This window comes from Periplaneta americana, chromosome 14 (assembly GCF_040183065.1).
Source record: "Periplaneta americana isolate PAMFEO1 chromosome 14, P.americana_PAMFEO1_priV1, whole genome shotgun sequence".
In the NCBI taxonomy this organism is placed as follows: Eukaryota; Metazoa; Arthropoda; class Insecta; order Blattodea; family Blattidae; genus Periplaneta; species Periplaneta americana.
The window spans coordinates 135,021,447-135,046,954 of NC_091130.1; the positions used below are offsets into that span (position 1 = coordinate 135,021,447).

General features: G+C 35.1%; 1 protein-coding gene across 2 annotated transcripts in view; it reads right to left on the bottom strand.

The window, feature by feature from the left end:
• Positions 1-1,464: 1,464 nt before the first annotated feature.
• The window catches only part of LOC138713746 (serine/threonine-protein kinase meng-po), a 126,276-nt gene continuing 102,232 nt past the window's right edge, over positions 1,465-25,508 (bottom strand). For both annotated transcript variants that reach the window (XM_069846119.1, XM_069846118.1), the window contains 3 exons: positions 9,093-9,307; positions 6,170-6,480; positions 1,465-2,288 (listed from right to left, as the gene is read on the bottom strand). In XM_069846119.1, coding sequence (XP_069702220.1) covers positions 1,969-2,288; positions 6,170-6,480; positions 9,093-9,307 — 846 coding nt within the window. In that variant the 3' untranslated portion in view covers positions 1,465-1,968. The remainder of the gene's footprint in view (positions 2,289-6,169; positions 6,481-9,092; positions 9,308-25,508) is intronic.

Consider the following 25,508-nt stretch of genomic DNA (forward strand, 5'->3'; position numbering starts at 1 on the left):
TCCGAATACTTATGTTTCGTTAATTTTTATTCTGACTCAATATTATAATGTTAGTGCACGACTTAAAATAATTTATCGATTATATTATATACAATAAAAAGAATCAATTTTTAAAACGATTAGGATAATCACATAACCTCAATTTCTCCGCACCCAACTACATTAAAAATTATCAACTGATTCCATATCTACAATCAACTACGATAAAACCTCTTGGTATATGAGGTTAACTTTTTACATGTTACTGTTCAGTTAGATTAGTATTTATTTGTTAATGGTACATGTACATAATTTATTTGTTGGATTTTCCCATATAAACCACTGAAGTGTGGCGTGTATAGAGAAATCGTATTCACATTGCACTGCTCTTCAATATTTCCTGTTAATTTTTATCGGTGTGACAAAATATCGGTATAATTCATGCATATTGTGCTTACTTAGCGATATAAAATATCGGTGTGACAAAATCACAGATAAAAGTCACAGATATTTAATTGTCACAGTCACAGTTGTCATAGATACTTGAAAATATCGTTTAAGCTCAACTCTACTCTCAGCGAATTCCGGATCTCAGCGGACCGGTGGACAACAATGACGTCACGCTGCAGCGAAATAGGAACAAAACTGCTGGAAGGATCGATGGCTGTCATAGTGGTTGTACAAATTGTTGTCTGTGCTACGCTAGCAAGATTTTACGAAGTTTCCGTTCTGCCATCTCGTTCAAAGAAAAGAGAGCATAAACAATTTATTTCTTGAACCGGTAGTAATAACTGGTCCGTTGACATGTTCGCTCATAAGCCATTAACATATTGTTTTTACGTTGTGCTCATTACAAACAATACAGCAGAACACACCGCCATGACACAACAGTGCACGATATCATTCGTCTGCTAATTCCCGCCCTACACAAGAACCAATCAGATTCACTGATGGCGGTTGATGGATACTGCGACCACCTCTGCATGCTGATGGAACCGGTGCGACACCGGTGGAGCATCAGTGACGCCATCGGTGAAATTCGGAACACCGTGATGCCATCAGATTGCTCAGCGCTGAGATTCGGAATACTCTCTCTTCCTTTCCAGCGCAAGTTATGACGTTACCCACTAGTACAACCGCTGCTTTCCCTCGTCCTCTCCATTGCAAGTTATGACGTCGCCCGCCGGCAGAGATAAAATGCGAGATCTGTACCTTTGATAATGATCCCAGTAGTATAAGGAATATGAATATGAAAGAAACATTCTATCTCGCAACACAATACTCCACTAACTGGGAAAGCCTAAAACTTTAGAATACAGTCTCTTGTGTCGAAATATCTTTATGTTAATGTGTCAGGCTATCTTACAATATTTTGATAAGTAAAGATCTCCTATTGATTATGCATTTAGCACACAAAAATGGAGACTCTCACAGGTGTTGGAGAATAAATTATTTTCATTCTTAATTTTCGTATACGAGTATCTTTTCCACAGCTTTCTCTCTTTCATCAATACGGATAATCGAGAGTTCATGAGAACAACGTATTTCCCTTGATCACTGACATATGCTCGACGAGCACGTAAGGGATTAATCTTCAAAAAATAAAACATACTCTTACAACATGTGGGATTAAAGACCCACAACTACAACGCTACAACACCTCAATGATCCCAAAATACCATATAAAACCATTCTGACTATAACAAACATAGAATACGGCGGCGTTTTGGAGTGGTCACTTTGATACACAATTCCTTGTTACAGACTCCCTACCGTCCTAGTCTCGAACTGAATGCAGCTTCAAGTTACGTGACAAATTCCACTTTTTCTAGCCTTAGACCCTAGTTCTCACATCACCTGTCTCAAGCCTACAATATTACCATGTCTTTGAACAAGCCCATGGCTGCTCTAGCCGCTTCAACATCACCGTGGACGCCAGTAACTGGTCCACTGTGTTATACCGACAAGAAATAAGTGTTGCCATCGTCATCAGTGGCTTGCAGATCGGCTGGTATTTGTGGGTGTTACGTCCTCAGGTTTTTGTCTGTTTTCCCGTTTCCCCTCCAGCGCCTTCCTCTCTTTCTGTCTTTCCTCTTCCTCCACGTCGTCTTCCTCCTCGTCTTCCTCCGGAGCCTCTGTTATAACACTAGACTGGATCCAGTCCCGAATGCGATCTTTCTTCGCGCTGCGGTCCACCGTCGTCTCTATTCCGTATTGAGTCAATGTGAACAGCAGTTGGTTCTTCTCTTCAACACTGCTGTGGAAACTGTACATGGAAGGACAGAGGCCGTCGTCGTCTACACCGTTGTCTGCAAGGAAAGCACAAAATCAGGTAATCAGCAAAATTTTACAACAAAGATTATCGTATCCATGAAACAGTAACATTTTAAGTTAAAATTTTATATCAAAGATTATTGTAATATAGGCTTAAACATGTTATGAGTAGTGCCTCTGATATATTAATATGTTAAGTTAAAGATTGTTGTAATAAAGACTTACACATGTTAAGAGTAGTACCTCTGATATAGTATCATTTTAAGTTAAAGATTATTGTAATATATGTTTAAACATGTTAAGAGTAGTGTCTCTGATATAGTAACATTTTAAGTTAAAGATTGTTGTAATATATGCTTAAACATGTTAAGAGTAGTGCCTCTGATATAGTAACATTTTAAGTTAAAGATTATTGTAATATATGCTTAAACATGTTAAGAGTAGTGCCTCTGATAGTAACATTTTAAGTTAAAGATTGTTGTAATATATGCTTAAACATGTTAAGAGTAGTGCCTCTGATATAGTAACATTTTAAGTTAAAGATTATTGTAATATATGCTTAAACATGTTAAGAGTAGTGCCTCTGATAGTAACATTTTAAGTTAAAGATTGTTGTAATATATGCTTAAACATGTTAAGAGTAGTGCCTCTGATATAGTAACATTTTAAGTTAAAGATTGTTGTAATATATGCTTAAACATGTTAAGAGTAGTGCCTCTGATAGTAACATTTTAAGTTAAAGATTATTGTAATATATGCTTAAACGTGTTAAGAGTAGTGCCTCTGATATAGTAACATTTTAAGTTAAAGATTATTGTAATATATGCTTAAACATGTTAAGAGTAGTGCCTCTGATAGTAACATTTTAAGTTAAAGATTATTGTAATATATGTTTAAACATGTTAAGAGTAGTGCCTCTGATATAGTAACATTTTAAGTTAAAGATTGTTGTAATATATGCTTAAACATGTTAAGAGTAGTGCCTCTGATATAGTAACATTTTAAGTTAAAGATTGTTGTAATATATGTTTAAACATGTTAAGAGTAGTGCCTCTGATAGTAACATTTTCAGTTAAAGATTGTTGTAATATATGCTTAAACGTGTTAAGAGTAGTGCCTCTGATATAGTAACATTTTAAGTTAAAGATTATTGTAATATATGCTTAAACATGTTAAGAGTAGTGCCTCTGATAGTAACATTTTAAGTTAAAGATTGTTGTAATATATGCTTAAACGTGTTAAGAGTAGTGCCTCTGATATAGTAACATTTTAAGTTAAAGATTATTGTAATATATGCTTAAACATGTTAAGAGTAGTGCCTCTGATAGTAACATTTTAAGTTAAAGATTATTGTAATATATGTTTAAACATGTTAAGAGTAGTGCCTCTGATATAGTAACATTTTAAGTTAAAGATTGTTGTAATATATGCTTAAACATGTTAAGAGTAGTGCCTCTGATAGTAACATTTTAAGTTAAAGATTGTTGTAATATAGGTTTAAACATGTTAAGAGTAGTGTCTCTGATATAGTAACATTTTAAGTTAAAGATTGTTGTAATATAGGTTTAAACATGTTAAGAGTAGTGCCTCTGATATAGTAACATTTTAAGTTAAAGATTGTTGTAATATATGCTTAAACGTGTTAAGAGTAGTACCTCTGATATAGTATCATTTTAAGTTAAAGATTATTGTAATATATGTTTAAACATGTTAAGAGTAGTGTCTCTGATATAGTAACATTTTAAGTTAAAGATTGTTGTAATATATGCTTAAACGTGTTAAGAGTAGTGCCTCTGATATAGTAACATTTTAAGTTAAAGATTATTGTAATATATGCTTAAACATGTTAAGAGTAGTGCCTCTGATATAGTAACATTTTAAGTTAAAGATTGTTGTAATATATGCTTAAACATGTTAAGAGTAGTGCCTCTGATATAGTAACATTTTAAGTTAAAGATTGTTGTAATATATGCTTAAACATGTTAAGAGTAGTGCCTCTGATATAGTAACATTTTAAGTTAAAGATTGTTGTAATATATGCTTAAACATGTTAAGAGTAGTGCCTCTGATATAGCAACATTTTAAGTTAAAGATTTTTGTAATATATGCCTAAACATGTTAAGAGTAGTGCCTCTGATATAGCAACATTTTAAGTTAAAAATTGTTGTAATAAAGACTTAAACATGTTAAGAGAAGTGCCTCTGATATAGTAACATTTTAAGTTAAAAATTGTTGTAATAAAGACTTAAACATGTTAAGAGAAGTGCCTCTGATATAGTAACATTTTAAGTTAAAAATTGTTGTAATAAAGACTTAAACATGTTAAGAGTAATGCCTCTGATATAGTAACATTTTAAGTTAAAGATTGTTGTAATATATGCTTAAACATGTTAAGAGTAGTGCCTCTGATATAGTAACATTTTAAGTTAAAGATTGTTGTAATATATGCTTAAACATGTTAAGAGTAGTGCCTCTGATATAGTAACATTTCAAGTTAAAGATTGTTGTAATATAGGCTTAAACATTTGATTAAGAGTAGTGCTTGTGAAACAATAACACTTTAAGTTAAAAGTTTAGAACAAAGAATATGTTTATCCTTTTGTAATACACAACGCAGCCCCACTCTTGAAATCATTCTTTTATGTGTGTGTTTGTTGTTCTTGATGCGGAAGTAGTCTGTTCACATCGTACAGCACCACACGTCACTACTGTCCGTCAAATAATTTGGTTCATTGCACAAACTCCGTACCGTAAACTGGGGTAAAGAGGATCACATGTGGTAAAGTGGATCATATGTGTATTGTTAGATAAGTCAGCGCCACATGGTTCACACATGCAAAGAAAACTATTTTTAGTGGCACTTATAGAAGAAAGTTTTTTTTTCATGTGTGATCCATGTGGCGCTGCCTTATCTAGGCAATACACATATGATCCACTTTACCACATGTGATCCTCTTTACCCCAGTTTACGGTACTCGCTTAACTTCAAAGAGTAGTGGCTAAGATCCCTGTCTCTAATGATTAGCAATGTGTCAGTTTTCTTTGTAAGTACGATACAGATAAGTTTTATTATCGAAATGTATGCAGCATATTTCGGCAGCAGCAATTGCCTTTAGGAAGCCTGTTGCAGACTGTTGCATAGCTTAAGAAGGTAAGCAGGAAGTGTAAAATGGTCAAATATAGCATTTTTTGTTTTTAGACCTACAAAATTTGCATTTATCTAGGATAAATTTGATGTATAATTTATTGCAAAAATAATGTTTGAAGCTTCTAAGAGAGTTTTAAATTATTGGTGTGAAACTTGTGTATTTAATGCCACGCTATCTTTTAGATTTTTTGTTTCAATCCTGAAATAGTTTCAGAATAAAATCATAACTTCCATAGAATTTTCTCGTCATTATCATGATTCTAGGTTTTGTGTTCAAAAATAGACAAAATGTTTCTTAATTTCCCGTAAACTTAATTTTTCAAACTAAATGCCAATTTTTCTCAGGATTGGTTGAACCAATGTGCATGAAGCTTTGTGCACACATTATTCAATCATGTCTGAATTCTGTGAACTAAAATTATTTAAATACTTTAATTATTTCATAGAAGTCCATACCAATAATCACTTCAAAATAAGAAGAAAATTACATTAAGTTTTCAAATTTACAAAAAAATCACATACAATTTTCAAACCAATATAGAAAAGTAATTCTAGTTCCCAAAATTAACTTTTGTCTTTAATCTATGTCAAAAAAATTTCATTCCAATCACTCCACTAGTTTCTGAGAAAAAGGGGCATTTATATCTAACTGTTTTCAATTTATTTTCTGCAATGTTTATTTTTAAAATAGTCTATTAAAATTTACACTTCTTGGTTACTTTAGAAATTGTATTGTCAGTTGGATCAACGTATCTGAATGATCATCACCTGCTTGTCTGTCGAGGGATGTTCTGGTGAGCCATCTGTCCTCCAGGAACCTCGTGAGATCTGCCAGACCTCCCGGCCGTTTATCAGCCCGGGGCTCCAGGAACTTCCGGAACATCCTCTGAGCTCTGGAGGTGAGGATCTTGAACAGCTTGGGCCGCCTCACAGGCATCAGCACCCCGTTGCTGCCGTGCCAGTGCAGGTACCTCACGTACCTGGGGTCGTCGCTGCCTGCCTTCTGCCACGGCAAGCACCCTGTCAAACACACGAATATCACGATGCCGAACTGCCACACGTCGTGCGAGGTCTCCGCCCTGTAACAGAATCGACCAGAGAGTCTCTATTACTAACAGTCGGAGCGTCATGAACAACTCCGTCTGTTGTGGCCAAAATGAAAGAAACAACTCTTGACAGCCCCGAAATGTATATTTTTTAACTCTCTCCATCTGCTTCTCCAATCCCTCAGCCAATGGGAATTGGATACGTCACTCGCACCACATACGAAGTGGACACGTCTTTACCACTTATGACCGAGTGCACCAATCTCGGTTAGAATGCGTGGTTAGATACTCATGGTTAGGGAATGGAAGTTGATGCATTTGCATATTTGTTCTATCGTTGTGTGAATATGCTGAAAGATTATCTACATGAATCACACATTTCTGAATAATGATATTGCTTTTATTGTGAATAAAAGAGCATATTTTATCTTTATTTATAAAAGCATCATATTGTGGCAACCGTGCTGGAAGATTCTCGTTGCCTCGGGAGTCTACGCGCGCGTCCGGCGGAGAGGGAGACGCTGGAGGCTAGGCTCGAGCTCCGGTTAGCGATGGGCGCGGCGCGGCGAGGGGAAAGAAGACTGCGGTCCCGTCGCGGAGCGAAGGGGACGGAAGTAAGGAAACGTCTGGAGACCGATTGTTGCGGGCTCCAGAGGCTTCGCGACAAGTACATTCGAGAACGTGTAATTAAATGAATAAAAACTCGAGCAGCCTTCAGTCAGTCAGTTTAGTTTAGGTTGTCAGCTCTGAGCTAGCTAGTCTTCAAGGTGAACTTGAGTTCGATGTGCAGTGAACTTGAGTAGATCCGCAACTGTGGCAGCGTCCAGACGAGTGCGGCGTATCCGGAAGTCTTTGGTTCGAAGTACAGTGAACTGTGTCTGAAAGTCTTGGGTTCGATGTACCGTGAACTTAAGTGAGTGAGCTAGAAGAACTAGCCAAGGCGAACGAACTGTGAACTGAGAACTGACAGTTTTGTTTTGTACATAGTGCTTTGTGAACATTAGTTGGAATTAGGAGTACATTGTTGTTCTTTTCAATAATACACGTGAATTGTCATTGTCGTTCGGTGGAGTGCAATAACGAGTACTGTGTTGCTGTGTTGAGTGGAATACCCATTGTTGACGGGTGTGATTAAAATTAGAAATAAAACTCGCATTATTGTTGAAAATAAAAGTTACGATATTTAAACATTTATGCAGGGAAACTGCATATTATGTATGTTTATTTGTCTTTCCCTCATTTTTAAAAGTGTGTAACCCCGTAAACACGACCAATTTATGTTGATGAATTTTGAACGTGACGATGACGCCCTCATAGGGAGCCTCTCAAGTTAGCAATTGGTATTCCTTACTGCAATCTTTAGCAGATTTCGATAAAACAATATCCAGTTTAAACATCAGTTTCAGTTGTAGGAGATAAAGTGAACGAGAATACAGCAAATGAGTAGCTTAATATCAAAGGCGGACATCTGACCTTCAGATGAAATTTAGATAATGTGGATTCTTATACATTTTTTCATGCTTTTTTTTCAGTTATGGTGAAACTATACAGAAACTCTAACACTACATTTATAAAAATAAATTGTTTTAAAATACTACAAAGAACACTGTGAAACAAAAAAGTGCCTCTAGATCAAAACTATGGAAACGACAGATGTTCCTCTTTGATTTTAAACTATATTCTTTCCAAGAACCTTGGATATTATCAACTTAACCCTTTGAAAGCAAAAATTATTTTTTTATATTTTTCATATCATGGTTCATACCAAAGCTTCAATCAATTTTTTTTTTCAACATTTTAACTCTGCGCACAATTTCAAAACACAGATGGCACCTCTATGTATAATCAAGAGGTGGTTCCTTGGTGGAATATCTGTGCCATAAAATTTAGAAAGAAAGAAAACGGTGGTTCTTCTGAATAACCACTATCCCGTAAAGGTTTAAAGAAATTCAAGATATTATCGAAGAAAAAACATCCCAAAAACCAACAAAATTTTCTATGGAACAGCTCACAGTTTTTGTGCAAGCCCCTCTTACTTCTTGTTACGTAGAACGACGTTTTTCGCGCTACAAAGCTATGCTGAAAGACAGCAGGCGAAGATTGTCAACAGAAAACATACGTCACTGCTTAGTTGTGAACTGTAACAACATATTTATTTATTTATTATCCTATCTCTGCTCCCGTACACATGACCACTCATCGTCAGAAGGCTCCGCAATTCGATGTCCAATAAGTTATTGAGCAGTCTTTCTACTTCACCTTGGTTACGCAGTATGGAACAACCATGCCTTTGTGAAAGAGTAATGCGCACGTTCTATGTCATTCGTTTTTTTTTTTCTGATATTACCTGAATTTATTGAGATTAAACTTTTACGTTTGCGCATTACGAAGTATTATATTTATTTGTACAAATTTCATTTGTACGTAAACGACATTTGAGACCATATTTTCGGAAGAGGTTCGAATGTACTTTCACATTTTTATAAATAACAAATTAATAAATAATGAATACTAACAGAATATTCTTCTAATACACCTGTCTTAGTATCTCTTTCTAGCTAGACCATATTAGCTGAAACACATTTCGGTATCAAAATGTTGCGTTTAGTGCTGGCATGAAAGTACTAATAGTGTTAGTAACTCACTTGTAAGTCTCATCGGTGTTGGTGACCAGAACTTCGGGTGGTGAATAAGGCAGCCACTCATTGCGTCTGCGCACCAATGTACCCGCCCGACGGGTTTCCCCAAAGTCACAGAGTTTGACTCTAGAGAAATCAGACTTGAGCACCAGGACGTTGTCCAGCTTGACGTCTCGGTGGACGAGGTCGCGGGCATGCAGATGTTCCAGCGCTGAGGCGAGCTTCGCAAATGAAAAACAAAACAATGCACTGTAGTTACACTGATGTTCAACAATTCTCTTTCACCAACTGAACTTTCTCTTGAGGTGAATGAACTGCGAAAAAGTCGCATTATTGAAATTTGTGAAGTTTTCGGACTCTTCCCTGCGTGTGCGGGTACGAGCTGTGAACTTTCCTGAGGTGTCTGTACAGTCTGTCTTATTCTGGTGCTTCTGGTGCTAACATTGAATTTTTATATTTTGTACCGAGGGAAAAGCTATGTTATTTAAAATTGATTGTAAACGTATATTTTTAACAATGAGGCTGTAAATTTTTGAGACCCTTTTCACACTTTGAACAAAATCCTAAAAAAAAACCTATTTCACCTATTCCAGTAACCTAAAATGAACTTCTAAAAACTTAAAAATCTGATGCCTACTTATAAGTTTATGAAAAAAAAAAAAAACAAATTGAAAAAGAACTGTCACAATTTGTATTTAGGCCTATATTCATCGGCCTATTCATTTTGACAATCTGAAACGCTCTGTAGGGTCTATAGCAGGCCTGCACAATGTTTGAGCTCTCCGAGCCGGCTCACAGCTCATGAGCGGAAGCAGATATTGACTGCGCTCTATACAAGGGTCGACTGGAAGAAGGGGTGATCTCGTACAAAATATACACAAAAGGAAGTACTATTACGAGTGTTTATGAAATGAATTCCCGTTCAGTGTTTGAAAAACTATCTTGGACTATTATTAATTAATAAAGAAATATTTATTTTACAGAAATAATAGAAATTCTATAGCTACTTAAATGTATAATATTATTTTGTTATATTTTTATTTATCAGTACATCAAAACGGGGTTTTATGCTGTTGGCAGCTGAAAGGAACAGTAGCCTACTGATCGTAATGAAACATCAGTTACAGATGTTTGATGCCTGCCTTTATTAAAGTTGATTATAGAAAACAGTTGCTCACAAATATAAATGTTGAGCCAAACATAGCAATCATTTTCACAGCCAGCCTGTGTACTCGTAGATATTATTGCTAATGTTTAGTCTTGTAAAACTCAACCAGGCTAGTAGTATTATCCAAACGATCTTTAGCCTTTACGTCACATTAAAGATCAGTAAGTTCGAGCTGTAAATCGTTAAATGTTAAATGTTATGTTCCGTCTTTTAGATTCCTCCATACTGGACTATAGCAGTAGGTAAGCAACGTGAAGCAGTTACTGAGAATACACACTGCACTCCACTAGATAGCTGTGTGGTCATTTCCCTCTCCTCTACCTATAGCAGGCCTATGTCATTCTGACGTATCTTCCTCTCCGTTTCGGCGAGCGGTAAACACAGCTCTCCCGCTCCGAAGGAGCGAGCGCGCTCGTTGAGCGCTGTTTGTGCAGGTATGTTCTATAGATAGATAGAGACAGACGGATGGACAAACTGCAAGGCAGAGAAGAAGACAGGTAGGTAGGTAGATGGATAGGTGGGTATGTAGTAGAATACGCAAATAGCTTGGGAGATAGATATTCTGAGAGAGGAATAGATATTTAATTTGAAAAGAATAATCAATCTTCCGTCTTGTACTCTAGTTCAGAAATGTATAATATTAATTAGGCGTATTTTCCAGTTTTCAATAAAGTTTACTTTCTGAGTTTAAAAAATGATAATTTGCAAACTATATCTTAGTTTTCATTCAAAGCTGAGACATGTAACCCTTGCGTAAGGTTTGTATAGCAACACAAACATATTCACGAAATGCGAACTCTATCAGAATAAATATAGGCTACTTTCGTAGGCATCCCAACCGTCCCGTTTTTTTCCGGGACAGTCCCGATTTCGACCATTGCGTCCCGCGTCCCGTAATAATTTGCTCATGTATCAAAGTGTCCCGATTTCATGACATATTAGACATTTACAGCTGATTTTCGTTCCTATCATATTGTTGGATTTAGTTTGAAAGGGAAGATATTTCCGCACAGTCTAATACAGATATGCTTACAAAATGGAGAAATGACTCTAGTACGCATGTTCAACGCATAAATTTAATTCTCGTTGATGTGTCAACAGAGTGACGGGTGCAATGATCATAATACACAAGTTAGGGCAGGTTTGATCACAGGATACTTAACTGAATCATCTATTCTCTATGCTCATCTTATGCACTTTAACTTTATTTTGACGCCATTCAGTATTATGTCCACTTTGTTCCACTTGATGCGTCATTCATTGGTTTCGGCGATAAAGTGGAAAAAAGAAAGATTTATACGACCACTTCTACGACAGATATAGATTAGATTAGATTAGATTAGATTAGATTAGATTAGATATAAGCGAGGACAACAACACAGACTTGTAAAATACCGCAGCCCTCACGTGTGATAAGATCTGATTGCTCTGGTGATAAATCACTTAAACGTCTCTGTGTTTTCCGAGAAGAGTGGCTGGAATCTTTTGTGTAGGTAGGTTAGGTTAGTTCGGGTTAGTTCATATTAGGTTAGTAATTATTTCGATGAGATGCATTCATTCATTCATTCATTCATTCATTCATTCATTCATTCATTCATTCATTTTATTCCATAGATCTTATATGAGCAATGAAACTTTAAGATGTGGAACAATTCAAAATTTTACAATATTATAATTACAATTTTTACAGTTTTACAATTTAGTAATTTTCTACAATTTTTACAATTTTGTACATTTTTTACAATATTTTGGCAAGATGTAGTGAGATGAGGTGAGGTCCGAGGATTCGCCAAAAGATTGCCCGGCATTTGCCTTTTGGTTGGGGAAAACCTCGGAAAAACCCAACCAGGTAATCAAATCAAAGGGGGGTAATCAAATCAAAGGTATTGATGCCGAGGACTAGTTTCCATTTCTTTTATCAGGGATTTATACTGTTTTTCAACTTTTTTGTGGTCATTTTGGCAAGTTTTTATAATTTAAAAAAAATATGAAATGATGTTGTTAAAATATACATATACTTTGTGACGTGGTAGAATGTAAGAGAAGGTCCTATGTCCTTAACTCTGTCAGTATAAATAAATTATTATTATTATTATTATTATTATTATTATTATTATTATTATTATTATTATTATTATTATTATTATTATTATTATTATTATTATACTGTTATAAGAGTACTACTGTTGAATATGTGGATTGATAGGTGGAAATAATTAGTGCAATAAAATTTTCAGTAACGTTTGTGTCTCTAATTTTTACTTACGAAAGTTGGCAAGCCTATAGGCTACTTTCGATACCTTCAAGGCGTGCTTTTGTATATGCAATCTACTACGTATAGAAACACCGATTTGTTTGGCTTAGTGGTATGAATTAAACTTCGTTCACAACTGCTCCTTCTGCGCAGAGACTACGGAACACCCACGCTGTCGTCATAACCCAGATGCCTGTGACAGAACATACAAACACAACGAGCGGCCATATGACTTCCGTATAGTGTACAGATGGGGAGGCGTGACCTGGCATGTGAGCTGTGTGAGAGTGGAAAGAATGAGCTATCAGAAAGAGAGTTTGTTTCATGATGTTTTTTTTTTTTATTATAGAAATCTACTGACACGGAAGTTCATCTCAGACTAAACCTATCTTCCCCCTCCGTACCCATTGGTGATATAGCCACGCCACATGATAAGTAAAGAGCGAAAATGGAGTGCGTATTGAGAGAATACAAGTTTATTGTGCGGAGTGCTTTAATGACGTCACGCGTGTGAGTGGAGTTGCACCTCATAGATACGCTTACAACTCACTGGCAGTGGACGGGATTTCGTAGCATTTATTTACCATTCTTCTGCAGTTCTTTGCTTACTCCCGTACTTCTACCTTCCTGGCATATTTCTTTAACTTCCTTTCTCAGTTCTTCAAATTCATCCACACGTCTTCATTTCTTCAATCGTGCTTCTGCACTACGTATACAGCATTTCTTTATTTCGTGCCGTAATTCTTCTCATCCGTCCGCACTTCTTTACTTAATTTCGTAGCGTTTATTTACCTTTATACCAAAACATCGGTTAGATATGGCGAAAGAAAAACATATTTGCATAATAAAATCGTAGGTCAGATATTTTTAACGCCAGTGTACATTAGTGGCCTATGATTTTATGATCGTGTAAGCGAACTTTCCAACCACGGAATAAGTCAGAACTGGAGAGGTTAAAAATAAAAGAGGTAGCTATCCAATTAAATATGCTTGAAATCGGTGCGACGGATATGACGTCAAACTATACCTTCTATGCCCCATAATCTTCCGCGAAATACCGCCAATCGCCAAATATTCAATTCCTACTATCGGTTTCGGTCATACGTAAACGGATTAGAATGGATGTGGAGGTAACAGGACTACTACCAGATTATTATATCAATGTATATTTCGCTGTATGTTTATTAGAAGTGTTACGGTTGTGACATGGACTGAACAATTCATTTCCACATTCTTTCTTTTATCAAGAAGGATGTTGGCATTCCTTCACATGTTAAAGCATAGGGGGACATATCAACGGACATATTTTATAGTTGGACCGAGCAGAATATTAGCTTATTTATAAAAAAATAACACCTGCTGAACTTGACTACACTATAGGTAATTTGACGACCATACTAGTACACCTTTTTGGTTCCAGCGTTTCAACTTATGGCCCAGAGTTGGTCAGAACCAAAGATAATAAAAATTGACAACCTTTGAAAGAATTTTGCTAGTTCCCAATAGGTGGCACCATTATTGGAGCGGTTAAAAAGTGTCGGGAAAAATGATTATGTAGATTAAGCATAAATTATTCTTATAATTGACATATCAGTGGTTACCAGCTAAATCCAGTGTTGTTTTACAATCAGTAGAGTGGTATGGAAAATTGAATTCTATATTGCGGGTATATCCATTTACGATTGGCGACACTGACTATTTTCGTCGCCATCTATTCAAAGAAGTTATAACTAAAGAAGTCACATTTACACCAACAAATTATCGATCACTATCGATTAGTAAGGTCAGATATCTTTGAACGTCAGTGTACCACCACAGTCTACTATATACAGTCGCGAAGCTCAATATGTAGTAAAAATGCAAACATGGGTAGTTGCCCACCACTAGGATCGCTACTATCGCCTCATCATCGCAGATCTCTCTCCTAGTAGACGACAAAATATGTTACACTTTCATTGTGTTCTTTTGGAAAAATTAACACCTTCCTTCCATTATTGAAATATTAAATGCATAAAGTTAATTTATTATTTTAATGAAGTATATTAAATTCCACAATAAACTCGAAGATACCTGCAAGAAATAGGTTAATATTATTTTTGTTTGTGCAAAACGAACTGAAATTTACTATAATCGCTTCACTCATTCAAGATTATAGCGATAATTAACTATGAAACCAATAAATATTAATTTTCATTTCCCTTTACAACAATAATAATGGATATATGAATTAATGGAGTAACTTACGTGTACTGGTACTTGTAGTGTAGGCTTACGTAGTTAACAAAGTGGGATGAGGTTAAGCAATAATAATCACACCAGAATTGGAAATAAAACGTGATCAATAAATTTTATTGTAACAGACTTTTTCTACGTCTCTAGTAAAGTAACAAATAAAAATAACAACAAAATTAACAGCTATAATTAAAAACATATCCTTTGAAAAAAAAAGTAGGCCTAAGCAATAATAATCCCACCAGAATTGAAAATAAAACGTGATCAATAAATTTCATTAAAACAAACTTAATTTTTCTACGTCTCTAGTAAAATATTATTATTCCAATTATTGTATTTTAGCCATTAACATTTTCATTACAACCAATAACGAACATTTCACAAACATCAATGTGAAATACGCAACGAGCTAGCACTCGATGGAAATACGAAACAGTCCAAAGTCGACCGTGGACAGTCTATTGTTTCTAGTTGCTAACCGCTTGGAGCGCTTTATCACGAGATTTGCAAAAAGTCACCTCAAACTTCGCGACTGTATATAGTAGTCTGTGGTACCACAGTGTAATAATAATAATAATAATAATAATAATAATAATAATAATAATAATAATAATAATATGTTAATCATGATGTTAATAATAATAATAATAGTAGTAGGCCTAGTAATAATAATAATAATAATAATAATAATAATAATAATAATAATAATAATAATAATAAAGTGATCAAAGATACTCAAAAAACCATCCGGCGTCGATATCAATATCCACACTTTTCCAATAGGTAAGAAACGGATTATATTATGGCTAACTCTTTCGAAATCTACATTGGAAATATGATCTGTTTAAAATTTAAACACTCAGTGAACAAAAATGCAGAACTTTCACAAACAAAACCCTGACAATTTTGCAGGATATAGGAATTATAGCTACATAACATGAATCGGTGCCAATGTTGGTAGACGCCACTTCCACCAGCTTTTGTGGTACGTGAACAGAATGATAAAATGTAAAAAAATAATATACTCAATTTGCAACACTATGAAAATTAAATTTTTGTTAACATACAGTGTTTGTAACTTTAATTAGTTTATCTTCATAAAGTACTTCTACCGATCGCAAGATGTATCAGACTACAGATAGATAGAACATTTGTTCGTTTTTATGTTCTCTACAATTCCTGAGATTTTGTAAAAATCATATTTTACATTTTGTACTCAAGATATCTGTATTTTAAAAAATACCATTATTCGGCCCTCCATAATAAAATTTCGTACAACAATCTACTTGCTGAATTTACGAGTAATTTTAATATCTCTTGGAAGTCGTAGATTACTTGCTGAGCAACTTTTATTGTGTAAAATATTCAACGGTCTACTGGATAATAGCGAAACATTATCACAAATCCGGATTAACGCTAGAACATCACATTTAAGAAATCGTCAATTGTTATATTATAGAAAACCAAACACTTCAGCATATAAAAATTCACCAGTGTTAAAAAGTGTTCAAATTTCAATGAAATAATATGTAAAACATGGGAGCTTGATTTCAGCATTTCTTACATGAAATATAAACATTTTCTTATTAATATACTGAAGATAGTTGATTTTAAATAGTATTTCTTGCATGCTACTTTACACACCTCTATTACGACCTCTACTGCTTTATGCCTGTCCTGTCTGGGGAGGAGCTGCAATAAGTGAAATTAAACACATCCAGTCATTCCAAAATAAAGTCCTACGAATTTCACTCAATTCTCCTTGGTTTGTCCGTAACAGCCAACTACACAGAGAAACTGGTATTAACACAATCAAACAGTTTATTCATTCACAAGCTAAGAAGTTCTATAACAACCTAGAAAATGTTCCAGGCGCCATCCATTACTCTCTCGGAAGGAAGTCCACATTTCCCACCAGAATCAAGAGCCGACTTCCAATGGACCTCATATTATAATCAAAATTCATCATCACACCAACCTATGTAAATAATTATTTATTAACAATTATTTTGTTCATTGAGGAGCCCAATCTAGGCTGCCCTCAATTCAATGTCATGTAAGTTATTGTATTTATATTTTTTATAAATGATCTGTATAGCGCTAAATGCGCTGTTCGATCAATAAATTATTTAAAAAAAATAGTATTTCTATCTATTTGTTACTCTGTAATTTATAGCTATATTTTACATCTTTTGGTTATGATATCTATATTTATCTATTTTTCATTTATTTTTATTTTTTATTTTTCATTTATATCTATATCTGTGTCTTTTATTTACGTACTATGTGTATGTCTGTTTTTTTTTTCATTTTTCATTTGTATTTACACTTGTATCTTGCATTTGTGTATGTTTTATCTCTCTTTTATTGTTACCTCCAATTTTATGTTCTAAGCAAATATTTGTGTTGTCTATTGTAATTGGGGCTTTGTCCTGTTATAGACATAAATAAATAAATATTAAATGCAGAAATTCGTAAGTGGTGTACGGATCAAGAAATGAGTCTGTAAATTTTATAAGCATCATTCTGCAAGAAGTAGCCTAAAATTCCACAAAACACGACTATAGGGACTCCAATCCGGGTTCTTTCAAAGTAAATAATTATTTTAAATTCGTTATCTTTTTCAACCGAGCTCTCTACCTAACAAATTTAGCCTCTACAAATATACCAAATGTCGAAAAGCTCTCAATAATAAAGTTTTAATAGCTTTCCAATAGGCCTATATATTTAACATTTGACGATATTGCTTTCTTCTATGGCGGCATTTCATATACCAGCTTCTGCAAGATTTGAGTCTCATGATATCAGTTCACGTAATGCTTTATTAATCTTTACGCAACATCATAGAGGACACTGCTGACTTGCCAAAGTGTTTCGCATATTTCAATTTCCTCTCCGTTGCAGAGAGAAGAATTATTTAATGAAGCGATTAAATTTCCCTATTTGTAAGCGGCCAGTTTAATGTCGTCGGATTTTCTCTGCTATCGCGGTGCAAAATGGCGGACGTCTGACTGATAGATCTTCGGATATAGTATGTATTATTTTTGTGTGTTATTTGAAATAAAGCATATGCTGGGTTATTCTTGGTGCGTGTGTGATATTAAAGATGTAATGTGTATTTATAATTCAATAATTTAATTCGTGAACGGGTTTTGTGCCTGTGATGGAGCTTGTGATGTATAAATGACATTCATTGGGGATTGCACAGGTAAAGTGTAAAAGTAAACAATAATATTATTTTGGTAATTTCATAGAAATTGTGTACTAAATTCCAGGTACTGTGGATATGCGTTTAAACAGGTAGTTTTATGTGGGACGTTACATAGTAACTGATATAATAATATGTAGTATAAATAAAATATTAAATTTTGTTTTGTATCATAGGATAAGGGTAGGCGAAACTAGTGCCCGGGACGTTCAAGTGATTTTGAAAAGTGGAAATCGTTAAAATTATAAGGTTTTTTTTTTTTTTTTTTTTTTTTTTTTTCTAGAGATGAAGTTTAATATTTAAGGCACTATATTCCAGTGAACCATAATAGTTTATTCATAAAAAACGACTATTTTTCTGGACCAGAAATACAATACAAACTGAGTAAAATCACCCGACCGCACGCTACTTTCTCTTCAGGGTAACTGTTAACATATTTCAGTTATTTACAAACTACATTGCCCTTTGGCTTAGCCGAAATTCGATCCAACTTTGGTTCTAAGTTTTACCTAACAAAGTAATGTATTAGCCATATCTCAACCTAATCCGGAATATAATTTGGGTTTGTTGGAGGGAGGCTCCGCCTCCCCCTCCCCACACTTTTCGCTTGTACCTTGTCTCCCTCAAACCCCCATTGGCGCTTAATAATAATAAAACAAAACTCATTAAAAATCAATTGGTGAAGGTTACTTATGTCCCAGCCACTATAGGAACTTGATAAAGTATCTTGAAAATGCCTTGGATTTATAGTATTGATTAGTAGAAGTTGATGTGATCACTGGGAGAGCTGTAACCCCATACAACCTGCCCAAAATAGACCTACGTACCTTACTCATATACGAAAATCCTCCCGCGTGAATGAAGAATACTGCCATATTTCTTTAACGTAACAGTTGGTTTCAGTGTCGCCAACATAGTAATAATTTTACTTTACTTTATTGGGTTATTTTACGACGCTGTCTCAACATCTAGGTTATTTAGCGTCTGAATGAAATGAAGGTGATAATGCCGGTGAAATGATTCCGGGGTCCAGCACCCAAAGTTACCCAGCATTTGCTCGTATTTGGTTGAGGGAAAACCCCGGAAAAAACCTCAACCAGGTAACTTGCCCCCACCGGGATTCGAACCCGGGCCACCTGGTTTCGCGGCCAGACGCGCTGACCATTACTCCACAGGTGTGGACCAACATAGTAATAATACTATACACATAATCGAATCTAACCTAACCTCTCTCATAATACTACACACCTAATCAAATCTAACCTAACCTCTCTCATAATACTAACACCTAATCAAACCTAACCTAACCTCTCTCATAATACTACACACCTAATCAAACCTAACCTAACCTCTCTCATAATACTACACATCTAATCAGACCTAACCTAACCTCTCTCATAATACTACACACATAATAAACCTAACCTAACCTCTCTCATAATACTACACACCTAATCAAACCTAACCTAACCTCTCTCACAATACTACACATCTAATCAGACCTAACCTAATCTCTCTCATAATACTACACACATAATAAACCTAACCTAATCTCTCTCATAATACTACACACATAATCAAACCTAACCTACCCTCCCTCATAATATTACACACATAATCAAACCTAACCTAACCTAACCTCTCCCATAATACTACATACCTAATCGAACCTAACCTAACCTCTCTCATAATACTACACATCTAATGAGACCTAACCTAATCTCTCTCATAATACTACACACATAATAAACCTAACCTAACCTCTCTCATAATACTACACACCTAATCAAACCTAACCTAACCTGTCACAATACTACACACTTAATCAAACCCACCCTAACCTGTCACATAATATTACGCACATAATCAAACCTAACCTCTCTCATAATACTACACACCTAATCAAATCTAACCTAACCTCTCTCATAATACTACACACATAATCAAATCTAACCTAACCTCTCTCATAATACTACACACCTAATCAAACGTAACCTAACCTATCTCATAATACTACACACATAATCAAACCTAACCTAACCTCTCTCATAATACTACACACATAATCAAACCTAACTTAATCTCTCTCATAATACTACACACATAATCAAACCTAAACTAATCTGTCACATAATACTACACACCTAATCAAGCCTAACCTAACCTGTCACAATACTACACACTTAATCAAACCCACCCTAACCTGTCACATAATATTACACACATAATCAAATCTAACCTCTCTCATAATACTACACACCTACTCAAATCTAACCTAACCTCTCTCATAATACTACACACCTAATCAAATCTAACCTAACCTCTCTCATAATACTATACACCTAATCAAACCTAACCTAACCTCTCTCATAATACTACACACCTAATCAAACCTAACCTAACCTGTCACACAATACACACCCAATCTAACCTAACCTAACCTGTCACATAATACTACACACCTGTAGTAACATTCCTCACATTTAGTATAATTTCGTTTGCATGTATTGCCGGCCCTGCTTCTTGTTTCGGCAGGCATCTAGTGGAAGGGGATCGTAGTTCTAGGAAGGAAATATGGCGACTTTCATAATAATTACATTTAGTTCGTCCAGTTATATATATATATATATATATATATATATATATATATATATATATATATATTGTACAATAAATTGAAGTGTCTTGTGGTTGTGATAAAAGTATTCAAAATTGGTTTATAGCGCCATATTGGCAGTGATAAAAGTGTGCAATATTCGTTCATTGGCCGGTGGATTCTCTATATTGACCTATTAAATATAAAATACAAGTAGTATTTCCAGTGAAGTTAAGTTAGCGGAAAAATTAGAGACTTCGTCTGCTCAATTACCGAAATTTGTATATTTATTTCACATACCGGTATTTCTATATATTCCATAATTACTATAATATTATTTTAAAAAATAACAAAGTGGCTTCTTTGTGTTTTTTAGCATAGACTATAGCATCTTAAGCATGATGTCATTAAGATGTCCTTCATGCTTTGCCTTTGTACCGTGTACACCATTTCTATGAAATTACCTTATTTTCTATATTCAGTGACATTAGCTTCTTCATGCATAGGATGTATTCGGGATGCCCGATATTGTGTGTTGATTTAACTGCAATAAATTTGTACAGGGACATCATTTTATTTTTACTAACATTTTTAATATCAACCTGGCTATACCTTTGGATTAAAGGTCTAGAACCGGAAACACCGCTTGCTCCCCCTTCCAAGACTGGAGTTCGATGACACTGGCGTAAAATACAAATCACTTTACTAGGTATAGGAGGGAAGAAAAGTAGTTCATCCATTTATGTAAACTAGGAAATATCGAAATTTTGAGTTTGATAATTTTCATTCGGTTTTTGTTTAATCAAAATACAGTACTGTATTAACACTTAGTGTTTTTACTCACGAATTGAGCTATCCATTCGGACGTATTAATTATTCAGTGTATATTGTACTGTTATAGCACATTAGCGTACAATATAGAGAATGAAGTTAAATTGAAAAATAATCATAATAGCCTATGGATATTTAAACACATTTTTGAAAATGGTGGCCGTTCATTTCGATACAGACTTCAGTTCTTTTGTGCACATTATCGCACTATAGACTATTGTACCTAATTCCAATTACCAGTTTCGACCTTCGTACGAGTAACTCATGTTGAAATAATTCTATATATACTCTATAAAAGAGTACCTTAGGTAACTTACTATAATTTAATTTAATCTACACTTCTGCCCGATCCGAAAAGATAAAATTACTCAGAAATGCTATCTACTGTCCGTTCAAGTGGTTTTGTCGCAGGGTCGTAGAATGGGGGGGGGGGAATCACGTAACAGTTAATTACTTAACGAGGCCCTTTTATTTAAGTTATTTTAAACAGTTGTATAACATTACGTGGACGTCCAATTTATTCCTAACAGAAATTAATGTTTTCAGAAAAGAGCTAAGACAGCCCAGCTACTAGACTTTACAGAGGGGCGAACAGAAGCAGGTGGGGGAAACCGGGATGCGACGTAGGCAAACGGACGACAGTACCTGTACGAAAATATAATTCAATATTGAAAGCTCTTTCGTCACTGGAAAACGTGAACATATTTCTGGAACGTATTATACTCACTAACTCAGTACTGCATACGCGGCCTCGGTTCTGTATGAGAACGGTTGGAAGTTTACTAGTAGAGGGGATGGGAGTGAAGTACATTAAAAAACTCAGGTACAATAAAAATTGAAGTAAAAATAAAATTATGTCCCTGTAGAAAGTCGAATATGCTATTAGGAAGTAATTGATTGCTATAATACTGTATTACTAGAAGAAAATGTAATATTTAGCAGGGAGAAAGGCTATAATGCCAGTAAATGAAGAATTGGACTGCTTTTTATATACCTCGTACATGTTTAAATGAAAGACTAATGAGTTTACTAATAAAGGAAAACGTGTATTTTACGGTAACATCATAATTATGAAGTATGCTTGTGTTGAAATTGTTCAATCAAGATTAGCGTAACTACATTAACGACACCGTGGGGTTACCGTATTTGGCACATACTCAATTTAGCGTCTTATGGCAGAAATCGTGTTGAACTGTGGTTTTGCGTTTTACCTTCCACTGGTGTATATTTCCGTAAACACTTGAGTTATAGATTAGGTTAGATGGGATTGCTAATTAGGACATGAGTCCGAGGAAAGTGACAAGATTAGAATCAGTTAGATGAGAGGATCGCTAAACTCCAGAATACAGGGAAGCAAACTGTTCCATCATTAGTGACCGTGCCGAATCGAGAGTCGAACTAAAGAACAGGACAAACATATGAAGGTCAGTAAAGATGGCTATGCAATGTATTCCGAGTATCTCGGAGTAAAGACTTTGGCTAGCTTAGTAGACGTTGTTGCAAGACATGAGATTAAAATATTGTGTTTGATCAGTGAATGAAGACGAAAAAAATTTTCCTCCGATAAAATAAATTACTTCCCCTTACACAAAAAGAGATAGATAGATAGATAGATAGATAGATAGATAGATAGATAGATAGATAGATAGATAGATAGATAGATAGATAGATAGATAGATGGATGGATGGATGGATGGATGGATGGATGGATGGATGGATGGATGGATGGATGGATGGATGGATGGATGGATGGATGGATGGATGGATGGATGGATGGATGGATGGATGGATGGATGGATGGATGGATGGATGGATGGATGGATGGATGGATGGATGGATGGATGGATGGATGGATGGATGGATGGACGGACAGATAGGCAGGCAGGTACCAATGGTACATAAATGTCAAAGAAAATATTTTACTCCCAATTACATGCAGTAGGACATTGTGAGGTTTTTACACTGAAATCATTTTCTTTCTGTATGTCAATATAAATTAACAGTACTATTAATAAAGTGTATAAATTAAACTTAGAATTTAAATTTACATATGCTTTATTTGGAAAACATTGAGAGCAAGTATCAGCAAATTGGGAGCGTTACTGAAAGAAATTAAAACCGTAGTTCACAAGCTATGAAGCGACGACTTTCCCTTTGTCAGGTTTAAAGAATTATTAATGTAAGTATATTAACATAACATAATGACGTGAGATGGGAAAATTAGTCATATTTTTCCATAAAATTTTTCCGCTTTGCAAATAGCTGTTTTCTTCGCTCCCTTACAGCTTCAAGATCCTCATTCAGTATTGTCATCACTTCTTATCATTTTAACAAATAGAAGTCGTAAGTCGTCTAACTTTTGATGGCTTTGTTAGTACAGACTTCAAAACAACGCCATTGTCACGTTTGTTTTGCCGTGAGAATACTGATTAAGAAATAAGCGCTAGAGAATATCATATTTTGATAACTTTACTAATCTGATCTAAACTGTCACAAGACTATTATCTCGACATGGGCTGATGAAAGCCTTTCATTTTAAAATAATTATTGTTGGCTGAGGAAAACATTATAACAATTATGTTATATGATTAATGATTTCTCTTCTTCATTATATCTGTGGACTCCTCACTTTATTTTTCATAACGCATTCACAATCACATCAAACTGTGCTACTGAAACAAAAGGTGATCTGCTACTGCAGGTGCTATACAGCCCTGTCGCGCTCCCCTCCAAGTCGATTCAGTCCCTTCACATAGGGGAATAGAAAGTGCACATCGCACAGAGACAACTGCACAATGTGCAGGGTTTTGGCATGCCTGGTTTATAGTCAAAACTTTATACCGTGGGAATGTTTTGAATCATTCACAGGATCCATAAAACTTGGTGAAACCTGTTGGAGCGCGAATGCTAGCGTAGGCGTCGTGTGGGTTTTACAGCTGCCGACGCCATCTGTGACGTGAATGCTGTGTGAGCCAACAAACGCACAATCAAAACATATTTATTCTTCAAAGTGTGGGTCTACGAGTTGAAACTCAAGCACTTCTTACACTTTTAAATGCAAGTTATGGAAGGGTAGACGTATTTAAATAGACTTATTTGATTATATTCCATTATCTAGACTAGCTAGCGGGCATATTGTACCCTCTAACAAGGAGCCTAGATACCTTTCGTTTGCAGAATCGCAAGCAGGTATAGGAAAGCGCTTGGTTAACGTGAGAGACTCGAAAACTTTTATTCAATTTGGCAAATTAATTCGGCAGCTTTAATCATAAACCTCTTTACTATTTCTCAATCATTGAATTGATCTAAATCACAGGCGAGAAATTGCGTAACTAGCAATAATATTCCATCACGTTGTCTACGTTTATTTTCTTGAATATTCTGGCGTTTATCAAGATTACTTAATAGATTTGCACGTTCTCGACCTAAAATAATTTCAGAAAATCATATTTCGTTTTCTACGCACATTTGAGATATATATATATATATATATATTTATTTATTTATTTATAAATTTCTTTTGGAAATAATACGTACAAACAACATTTAATTCCTCGTACCTTTTAATGCAGCGTGTTTAAGGTATGTTGTCGTATTTAGTATACTATGATGTTAGCTTAAGATCATAAATTTTCTTCGGAATAGTACGAAAAATAACATTTAATTTGTCTTACCTTCTAATTCAGCATGTTCTTTATGACATAAGGAGTAATGTCGTTGTATATTAAAATATTAATGCCTAATAGGATTTTCGAGCATAACATACATCGTATGTTCTCCCCTTCTAAACAGCAAAAAAAAACTCTTCCTCCCATTTCTCATGAAATAATCGTTTTCTAACGCGTACACACTGCTTTGATAATGCCATTATGTCACCACTGATATTGCTTATGAAACTGATATAGAACCTGCCCACGCCTAGGAGCTGCATGAGGGAGGAACGGGGACTGTGAAGATGATGTCACTCAGAGCGATAAGCTCTGTGAAGATCAGTGAGGTATTATTTCTCAAGTGAGGCACGATGTCCATCCATGTCCTATGGTGTTTCACGGCTGCCAGACCGAGTTTTACACCACTGCCTTAAAATCTCCGACACGGAACACCAGGCCTCACTTCCCTACCTAGTCATGTTA